The 10,769-nt window shown below is 42.8% G+C and overlaps 1 protein-coding gene across 1 annotated transcript; it reads right to left on the minus strand.

The window, feature by feature from the left end:
* Nucleotides 1–3,287: 3,287 nt before the first annotated feature.
* Nucleotides 3,288–10,444, minus strand: DHCR7 (7-dehydrocholesterol reductase). The gene is made up of 8 exons (XM_053981348.1): nt 10,341–10,444; nt 9,297–9,400; nt 8,228–8,450; nt 7,567–7,657; nt 6,702–6,915; nt 6,040–6,244; nt 5,375–5,506; nt 3,288–4,782 (listed from the first exon to the last, which is right to left on the minus strand). Exons 2-8 carry the CDS (start codon nt 9,392–9,394, stop codon nt 4,318–4,320), a joined length of 1,428 nt encoding a protein of 475 aa, XP_053837323.1. The 5' UTR covers nt 9,395–9,400; nt 10,341–10,444; the 3' UTR covers nt 3,288–4,317.
* Between the last annotated feature and the right edge of the window lie 325 nt (nt 10,445–10,769).

The following is a 10,769-nucleotide window of genomic DNA, read 5'->3' on the forward strand; positions in this document are numbered from 1 at the left end:
CATCTAAAAATAAAGCAAGCTTTTGATTTGACACATACATTTAGACTTTTTGTCACGTATAAAAGAAAGTAGAAAAAATACGCTATGACAGTTTTATCTTCAACTGCACAGCACTTTAACCTTGAGTGAACACTGCATTATTGAAGAGAACCAGTTGAGGCAGTGCAGCTCTAGGTTAACACATTATCAGAACCTTAGACTGGTAATTAAAAGCAGAAAATAGTTTGGCTGCCTCTGTGAGGCAACAGCACATTCTCCTGCTGTCATTCCCTCTGTCAGAGCAAAACTGGAACCAAGCAATCCCATTCCATCACGACCACCCTTATGCTGCAAAGGTGGAGCCCTGATCTCAGAAATGCCATTTGTGGCAGAGGTTTTCCATGTGTGAAGGCATCCTCCCTTCCCAGAGGTATTGCAAGTTCTCCTCTCCTCACTCCATTCCATCCATAAATTGAACACTGACTATCCAGAAATGTTATACACTACAACACTGGGATGTATTTTTTTTTCTTTAGGTAGATCTAAAGCAAGCTGGAAGTCGTTCAGCCTCTTGTACCCTCTTCAAGTGAGCATTTGTAACTTTTCTTCCTAGAATAATCCAACCAAACTACTTGGTTACTCCTTGTCCTAGATTGCAAGGTAATGTGTGTATTCTATTTGCCAGCTGTTAGAGGTATGGCAGTTACCTTCTGTGAACTGGGTAGTTTTCTTTATCTCTTCCACAAATAAATCCTCCCTCTGGGGAGACATCTGCTGTTAATGAGCCATTGAGTGTCACTGCATGACTGATAAAATTACATCATGCCACTGGGAGATGCTCCGCCCAGGAGGAGGAGCCAAGCATTCCTAACTGGATCTAATCTGATATTTTGGGACACCAGGGCAGCCTTTTTCCCACTGGATTCCCAGAGGAGGAGCTTTCTTCTCCACTGGATTCCCAGAGGAAGACCAGGCCCATCTACACCACTACTGGGCCTTCACAGGAAAACTCCACCCTTCTACAAGATCCCTGCTCCAACAAAATCACAGCTGTCACTGCAGGAGGACTGCAGCCACCATTGAATGGGACTGCTGCCACCACCCTGACCCACGGGGTGTCAGGTTGTATTCTGACTCTGTCAGTGTTGTTGGTTTTCTTTTTTTTTTTTTTGTTGATGTTTGTACTATTACATCTGTATTTTTTAGTTTTCCTAGTAAAGAACGGTTATTCCTATTCCCATATCTTTGCCTGAGAGCCTTGTAATTTCAAAATTATAATAATTTGGAAGGAGGGGGTTTATATTTTCCATTTCAGGGGAGGCTTCTGCCTTCTTTAGCAGACACCTGTCTTTTCAAACCAAGACACTGCTCCAAGTAGTTACTGGAAGATTTTACTGTGCTTTCCCATTATGCTTTATTTAACCCAAATTAAATAAGTACTATTTTGCAAATATTGAAACTTCTATATTTGAAGTTCCCAACATACTACAGAGATTAGATAGGTGATTTTCAAACTTTAAAGGTGATATTGACCACAGAATATCAATAAATAGGAAATATCAGGACAAAAGTTTATCCAATACACACCTTCAAAAATCCACAATTTTTTAATTTTTTTTTTTTTTTTTTCTGGAAGAAACAAATTTAACAGCACTGCCATGCATCCAACAAAGTGACCCAGGCATGAAGATGAGCAAGAAGCTGATGATCCTTTAGATTCCAGTTTTCAAGGGTGACATTAGTGGGACACTGCTCACACAGTGCTTATGTTAGGATGAAGTTTACAGAATAGATTAAAGTGTTTTATAAATTGGTCTTGAAGGGGCAATTTCTTGCACAAAACATCCAAGATTTCTCAGGGAACAGAAGGGGTCACACTGTGCTGTGCAAGGCTACCATGATTTAAGAGTCCAGATTATTTTGCAATATTTAAATAACCTTGGCATTAACAGCAAAAGAACAGAGCAATTTCCAAGGCTGCATAAGAAAAGGATGTGTGTAGATTCAACTCTGAAACAAAGCCTAGCTACAAGATACATTTGTTTTCTAGGTTTGCAGAGAGTCTTTTTCTCCTGCCCAAACCATCCTCTCCAGGATGACTGCAACAAAACCAAAATACACACTCGCCAACACAACTCAGCCAAACCTGCCAGGAAGATCAATGCATTCAGCTGCTTCTACAAAACATCAATTTACACTTTTCTACTTTAAAAACTAACCGTATATTTATATGCAATAATTTTTTTAAAAGTGGTTATATTCAATAATTAAAAAAAAAAGCTTAAACATAATACCAAGCTTGTCACAAGCTGCATAGGTCATACTATGATCCCTCTTTATTTGGTTCACCTTGGAAGACAGAATTCCAAGGAGCTCTTGAAATTCAGTTTTTTTAAGAGCTCCTTTTATACCCTTTAGTCACTCTGAAAGATAACCATGTAACAAGAAAAGAAATAGCTGAAGGAAAATTAGCAGTATTTTATTTGTCCTGAATCTAAGAATTTAGAACCTTAAATTTTTACAAACATGATTTTATACAAACTATAGGGAATTAAGTTTTCCATCCCCAGTGAAGAAATGGATGTGGCCTTATCCATGGCTGCAGTACCTCCAAGGCTGTAACTGCTCTGCCAGGGGTTCATCCATGGCCATGGCTCTGAGGTGCTCCAGCACGACCCCATGCACAGGCACTGATGTTTCAAGGGCTACCTGCTAAGCATGGCCTTATTCACAGCCACAGTAGCTTCAGGTTTATCCTTGGGCCACAATCCCTTCTTGGGCAAGGACATAACCACGGCCACAGATGCTCTGAGAGGTTCTTGCTCTGCCATGGGCTCATTCCTAGCCACTGATGCCTGCGGGTGTCCTGCTCCTGTCTGGGCTTATCCACAGGTTACAGCTCCCTTGACTGGAGCTCACACTGGAGTTCCAGCAGCACAGAAACAGCAGCGATGCCCTGGCCACCTGCCAGCCCAGGTGTGCCACCATGGCTGTCATCCATGTCCCCAGGTACAGCACAGGGAGAGGAGAAGCACTACAGCCAGCAGCAAAATCAAAATGAAACCTTTAATGAGACCCACGGCAAGCACAGGAGCCTGATGACTCAACAGCACCCACAGCTATAAATCCAATCCAGCACATTACAGCCAAAGCTGCTCTTATCTCAAACCCTTCAAGCTCCATATCAGGCACCAAAAAGGACTGTCATGGTTTAACCCCAGCTGGCAACTCAGCCCCACACAGCTGGCTTGCTCACTCCCCCACAGTGGGATGGGGGAAGGAATCAGGAAAGGGAGAGTACTCACGGGTTGAGATAAACACTGTTTAATAGGTAAAGGAAAAACTACATGCCAACAAAGCAAAATAAGGGATCTACTCCCCACCTGCCACCTGCAGGCAAATGTTCAGCCATCTCTGGGAAAGCAGGGCTCCATCACATGTAATGGTGACTTGGAATGACAAATATCATCACTCCTGACATCCCCCACTTCTTTGTTCCTCCAGCTTTATATGCTGAGCATGACGCCATATGGTCTTGGATATTCCGTGGGTCAGCTGGGATCAGCTGTCTTGCCTGTGTCCCCTCCCAGCTTCTTGTGCTCACGCAGCCCACTCCCTGGTGAGTGGGGTGAGATGCAAAAAAGGCCTTGATGCTGTCTAAACACTGCTCAGGAACAGTGAAAACATCCCTGTGTTATCTACACTGTCTCAGCTCAAATCCAAAACTATGCCCATACCAGCTACTAAGAAAAAAAGTACTCCAACCCAAGCAGCTCAGCTCAGTAGTTTCACAAAGTCTGGTTTCAGTAGCAAAATAAAACTCAGTTGGTCAAGTTCTCTATTGTCAGGTGCTGAAAATTGCACTAATTTATAAGTTTTCACTTTTGTTTTAGATTATAACAGTTATTTCAAACCAGCTTCTTCAGTTCAGTATTTCCACCGTTCATCTTTTGGCAAGCAATCAACAATCAAACCTCCTTTGCAGCTGTTCTTAATTGTAGGTTCTGATGGCCACAAGCAGCTGCAACAGAAAACTTCTTTCCTAAAGAGATGACAGAACTCTTTTCTTCTCTCCTGAAGCACTGCAAACTGCTTCTAGAACCCTGCTACCATCAAGGGTAAGGCCGCCTCCCAGCTTTGGGATTTCTCAGGAGTCTCAACACATGCATCTTTTCTTAAACTCCAAGTTATCTTGGAAATGGGGTGATTCAGAGGGGTATTCCAATTAAAAGAGTCTTCTAAAAAAAGGGGGCAGTTCAGTGTCTCACTTCAGTTACTTTAAACATGGCATGCTTGCATGTTTCTTCTTTCTTCTTTCCCCTGCATCCTGTGTTAGCCTTAAAATATCCTGGGTAGGAGCCGGTAGGGCACTGCAGCAGTGTAGCGCTTCCAGTCCTTCCCGTACTTGCTGCTGCAACGGTGCTCGTCCCTAATGCAGCGGTGGGTGAGCAGAATGGTCATGTAAACAATGTAGAAGTAAGGCAGCATGTGCTCAAAGCCACAAGCCAGGCAATAGGCCAGCGAGCCCATCAGGTCTCCTGTGTAGTTGAAATGACGTGCCCAGCCCCAAAATCCCGAGGTCATCAGCTTGCTGTAGTACTTGGTGCCATCCACAGACGTGTAGGAGCACTCGATGTACTCCGGCTTCTTCCCCCAGATCCTGCAGTTGCCATTGGTGCGACGGAACAGGTCCTTCTGGTGGTTGGTCATTCTGAAGATGTAATAACCCAGAAAGCCCAACGTCAAGACCCCTACAGCATGAGCTGTGCACAGCTGGACAGGATGGTAAACCAAGTAGAGACCCTGGGGAGCACAAAAACAATCAGCCATTTACTTCCGACAGAGGCTCAGCATGCCAGACCAATTTCTTGACTACTGTGATCCACAACAGACCAGAAGAAGGGAGTAGAACAATCTACTGCAATAGTAAAACTGCACAAAACCTTCAGAAAACTCTGCATCCTAGAGTTTCTTTTTCTCTTTCTCTCTCCAAAATTGCACTCCTTCATGAAACAAGAAGAGAGAAGTTGCAAGGATGCAAACTGGACAGAAGGAAAAACCCAAGGAACAAAATCCAAACAAAACACCGCTAACCAAAAGACCCTCAACAAGCAGGAGTAAAAAGAAAGAAAACTGAAAGGATTTAGAAAAGTATGCAGCCACAATCATCAATGACAGAAACAGGCACAAAAGAAGGGCAGGAGAGGTAAAGATGTCAAATCCATGCAGCGACAGGAAGCCTTCCTATAGGAGAATTGTTACAAAGAATGTTGCAATAATTTCTCAACAGTGGGACTACATAGAAACATTTCAGGTACAAATTAAACTGCTAGAAAGAATGTTTCTGGAAAGTTTCATTCCTGTTAGCCCAAATACACAGTGTACACATTTTTACCTGCAAAGTATAGAGGTAAGGCAACCAAACACAGTCTCCCCAGCCCAAATACCATCCAAAATGATCATGGCAGATATCAATGGTTTTCAAGTACCAGGCTTCATTCCAAAAGAAGTCCAGAACATAAATACCCTGCAACAGAATAATTTCACATTAATTACGGAGCACTGTCACCAGTTACCTGTTTAACAGCATCAGCCTAATGTCTGTGCTGCCTTGTGATATAATATCAAAATTCATTGGTGTTTTCATGTTAGCACTTCAAAACCAGACATTTCTGAACACGGTTAAGAAGAACTATGATAGAAATACAACCGAATACCTGGATACACAATATCTATCTCTCTAGACAGATAAAGCAATAGGATGACTTAAGGCAAGTGTACAACTCAAGGACAAACACCTGGGAAGTGAACTCACAACTGACCCTGATCTCTCTTCAGCTTAGAGTCACAGGGTTACAAAGAGGAGGGATAGAGCTTCTATTGAGCAGGTTTCCATTTACACAGATCAGGGAATAAATGCAAAGAAGTTCCATCACTGAATGAGCTTGTTTCAGGCCAGGAAAAAATGCTTCAGTTTCATTTCCATGGAAGGAGATTTTTTCTTACTTTCATACTAGCTTATTTCCAAACTCATTTCTTAATTTCCTTCTCAGAATTTACCTGGAGGACATTGACAAGGATCATGGAGTTTGTCACTTCACCGTACAGCTCCTGTTGTTTGGCAGCAAAGGAAAGGTTGATTAGAGTCCAGGCCACAATCCCAGGGCGCCCATTGAAGAACAGCTTGAAATCAAACCACTTCCCTATTCGAGGGTTAAATTCAATCCCCATCATGTAGTCATAAAAGAAGTTGCCAGTGAATTTGCTGTAAAAAAAAATTAGAAATGCACACATTTATATACAAATATAGGTAATTGCTACTCTGACTACACAATTCAGTTTTAATTGATGTAGTGATAATAAAAATCATAAAACCATGTAACGTTGTGCAAGGCAACACAAACTGACCCGACCAAAGTGTTACGTTAATAGACATAAACTGTAGAATTTCAGAGGTGCCTGAGTTTACTCTTGGTAACACTTCTGAACAGTCTAACTATTTTTAGGATGAGTGTATCTGTGACACTGAGGCTGCCAAACACATGGTGTGCAGCATGAAACACAGGAGATCGTGCTGGTGAAGCAAAGAATCACTGCCATACACTGGCCTAGCTCTCTGTGCCAGTGAAATATACTCTGTCATACAATTTATATATCTGATTTTTATTTAACAATTTTAATCTCTGATACCTAGTATTCTCTCACTACTAAAATCCACATACCAGTCTTTTGCATTGGTAGGGAAAAAGTAGCCTTTGATCATTGCAAAGGTGGACACTGCATATCCCAAGATATTGGCACACCACAGGAGAGGAATCCAGTTGTCAAAAATGATGCTAGGTGAGAAGAAGTGGAAGTAAGAAGCATTTGCAAACCAAAGCACATGGGTAATGATCCAGGCCTGAAGTCCATTGATTTCATATTTATTCATGACACCTAAAATGTGAAGAAAAAATTGAGTGTTAGTGACCCTGCATTAATACAGCTTTTAATTAATATGGGTATGCACAGAATACACAGAAGCTCAATCAAGTGCTCATGAAATGACCTCTCTCTCCTCATCTCCCAATTAAATACCATGAGGCAATTTTCTGAAAGTTCCATTAGATTCTGCTGTACCCATTAGGCTTTCTTAGGCTGAGTTTTTCTCCTCACAAAACTGATTTTAGGCTTTCCCCACAACTGACTAGAGTAACAAGCCACCAGTAACAGTTCACATCACACATTTTGTCCAAGTCCCTTTGGTTAATGGAGCTTGAGCAGATAAAACTATCTTGTCAAATACCAGCAATAGTCCACTGACAATTTTAAGTGCCACAACTATCAACCAGTACTTTTCCATTGCTGGTGTGGTGCCTACCAGATCAACAATTTTATTAATCATAGGAGATAGAAATGCTATAACTTATTCTAAAAGATGACCTAGATTGCTTTCTAGTTTTATTTGAACTGAACATGTAAGGAAGGCGAGAGCATTTATGTCCATGTTCCCTCTGGTTACACATGGGTTATTAAAGACTCTAAGAACAGAAATGCTATAATTTCAGAAGACTGCATGGTGTGCATGTATTCCAAGGAAGACCTTACCAGCAGGGGTGACAGCACCTTCTTGTACACCTCCCACATATCCAGGGAGAAATTTATGGCAGAAATCAGGAATGGACACGTACAAAAACACCTAAAAGGGAGAGAATGCATTCACAGTAAATACAAACAAGACAAAACCCCTCAAAACACTACCCCTTACATACATATACAAAATATAATATTTCTCTTAAGTTTCTAGTAAGTATTGGGTAGGCCAAAATGGCAATATTTAGCTGTTGTGATTTTAGTCTAGGAATACATCTAAGCTATTATGCAGCTCTAAAGATGTATTGCATGTAAGGCTGTCATCCTTTTTTGGTGGGGAGGCAGGACAGTTGGTAACTACATTCAGATCCTCGTCCTTTTATTTTGTTTTATTTCTCATGTATTAATTTAAAACAAATGGGTATTGTTATATAGGTGATTTTTCTTAAAAACCTCATTAAGGAATATGTCACACAAGAAATATTTCTGTATATTCCCATTATACTTCTTTTCCAAGTACATAGGCTTCATTTGGATTCCAAAACACCTTGGAAATTTTGACACACCAAAGAGTAAATTCCAGTGCAACATTCAACCATCCTTTGTGCAAAAGGATTCATCCAACAGCTGTGGAGGAAACCAGACACTGCATCCAGATCATAACTCAATAATGTACCTGGAAAGCGACCCAAAGGGAATAAATGGCACCAGCCCTATAGGTCAGCATGGGAGTCCTGTTCCAGATGTCAGACAGATGCTTATTCCCTGTCAGCAAGTCCAGGAGTGGATTAGTCAGAGAGCACTGGTACTGGGCACAGGACATGATGAAGTAATACACAATCAGTGGTGCAAACATCAGCAGGAAAAGGATGCTTGCCAGGGAAAACCAGTCCACCTCCCTGAAATCCAAAACAGAGCATTTTGTTTCCCCAGGTTTCAGGCAGATGAGTTATATTAGACAATTTTTTCAGTGCACCTTCTAGACTTAACTGGATGAAAACTGAAAATGCGTTCAGGGCACAGACATGTCTGGGGGTCAAACAGCCATAAAAAGCTCAGCACAGAACATACTTTGCCACAAACTGCTCTAAAACTTTGCTAGTTGATCAGAGCAAGAGATTAGGTAAAATATCCTCTCCAAAAACCAGATTATTATTACAGACTTCATGTTTTTTGATGGCTCTAACTGGTGGAGTATTCAGTTGGAAGTGATAATGGAATCCCAAGAACATTATACAAGGCTTGGAAACTTGGAAAAGACAGACCTTGGACAACCATATGTTGAATTTTCTGTGCCACTGTTGCTGTTCCCAGCTGCAGTACAATGCCCTACTAATACCTGCCCAACTCTTTGGGAACTGGGGCATGAGTCATAAGTCTTGCAACAGCAGGACTTGTCAGCTGGGAATGCCACAGATGCCAGAATGTCTGTTTTCCGAACCTCCGAAATATTTATTTCCTTGAAGGAACCAGAAATGTTACCAATTTTTATGATTTACTTTCCTTTTTTTGCAAGGAGTGTGTTTTAACCCAGAACATCTGGAAAACTCTCTGCCTTAAAAAACTTGAAGAACTCTTCTTCAGCACCTGTTATTACAGCAAATTACCCATGAGCTTTCCAGAGCAGGGCAACACAAAAATGTGTTATTAACAGAGGGAAGTTTAAAAGGAATACAGCACCTCTAAGAGTAAGAATGAATAAATTAGAAATACAAGGACTACTTAGGGTCATTGGCTTCTCTCACCATGCTCTTCCCCACTGGCCTTGAGATGCTTTAGTATCATTTTGCATGTTCTGGTGTTTTCTTTCTACAGCAAGTTTTTTCTCCTGATGGGCTACCATGATGTCCTGTAGGAAAGGAAATATGAATCCTATTACTCCGGCTAGTTCTTAATAATTCTCATGCCTCTACAAGAGAATCACAAATAAAAGTTACTAAAATCTATTATATAGACTTCAGACCACACAAAATGTAGGGGTGGAGGACAGGAAGCAAAAATTTTTCACCAATTAATTCCCTATGAACTTGCATTCAGCAAAACATAATCAAAACACTGATATCAAAGTAATCCATTAAACTTCTTGCTAACTGGAAATTTCTTTTAAGATGCATAGATAATAAATCACTCATTACTTAAATGTAGATGTAAAAGGAAAAAAAAAATGTTTCACCACGTTGTCCTAAGCCTTTGTAACTTAACAGCTTTTTTAATTTGAAAAATTGCTACTGCTGTAACATTATCAGTACGGGACCTTGTCAACTGGATACTTTTGCTCAGAGTCCTTGCTCCATATATGTCGTTTACACCATAGAAAACAAGATCTAAGTAAAAAATCAGTGGGAATGGAGAATGATTTACCCAGCACCACCTAACTCTATGGAACATGCACTGTAGCTTTCTTTCGTTCTGATCAAACACTTCTTATGCTAAAGAAAATCATCCTATAATCGGAGCTATGGACTGACGTCCCGGCTCCGTGTGCCTCACCACAGTGAACCCGATCCATTATCTGGACATGGATTGAGCCTGGCCATACCCTCTGCATCCTCCTCCTCTTGGGCAGCCTGTTCCAACGCCTGACCACACCAACAGTGAAAAAAAAAATTCTCTCGCATCTAATCCGAATCTCCACTACCTCACCTTTAGGCCTTTTCCTTTAGTCCTCCCCCCCAGGCTTCTTTTCAGAAGCGATGTGAAGGGAAGGCGGCTCGTCGTTCCCCTTTGCCCACACGGCTGGCTCCCTCCCAGGCCCGACCCCCGACACGGTAAGGAAGGAACGCACTCACCTAGGGGGCCGGGGCCGCTCTCTCACCGGGGATCACTGTCCGGGGATCACTGTCCGGGGATCACTGTCACACCGCTCCCCGCAGCCACCCCGGCCGCCGCCGCTCCGCCTCTGCCGCACCTGCGGCCCCTCAGGCGGCATCGGCCTCCCCCCCGCCCCACGGCCTCAGCCAATCCCCGCCGCGCCCCGCCCACCCCGCGGCTCCCCATTGGTGGCGCGGGCTCGTCCCATGGGCCGAGGAGCGCGAGGGGCGCGGGCTCCGCCCCCTGCCCCGGGACCTGCGCTCCGCCGGGAACGCGGGGCGGGAGGCGCTGGGGCCACCGGGCAGGCGGGAGCGCTGGATAAACCGCAGCGTACTGGTGGAGCGGGAATGGTGTCCAAGGAAATTGGTTACACCTGCACTTGGGTCGCAACATGGAGCCCCTAAGCC

Source organism: Vidua macroura, chromosome 6 (assembly GCF_024509145.1).
Source record: "Vidua macroura isolate BioBank_ID:100142 chromosome 6, ASM2450914v1, whole genome shotgun sequence".
NCBI lineage: Eukaryota > Metazoa > Chordata > Aves > Passeriformes > Viduidae > Vidua > Vidua macroura.

Coding starts and splice junctions, on each gene's coding strand:
- DHCR7 (XM_053981348.1), bottom strand. CDS start 9,394: ATGGTAGCCCATCAGGAGAAAAAACTTGCTGTAGAAAGAAAACACCAG. Junction 8,451..9,296: donor GGCCAGTGGGGAAGAGCATG/GTGAGAGAAGCC, acceptor TTTGGATTTCAG/GGAGGTGGACTGGTTTTCCC. Junction 7,658..8,227: donor CCCTTTGGGTCGCTTTCCAG/GTACATTATTGA, acceptor TCTCCCTTTTAG/GTGTTTTTGTACGTGTCCAT.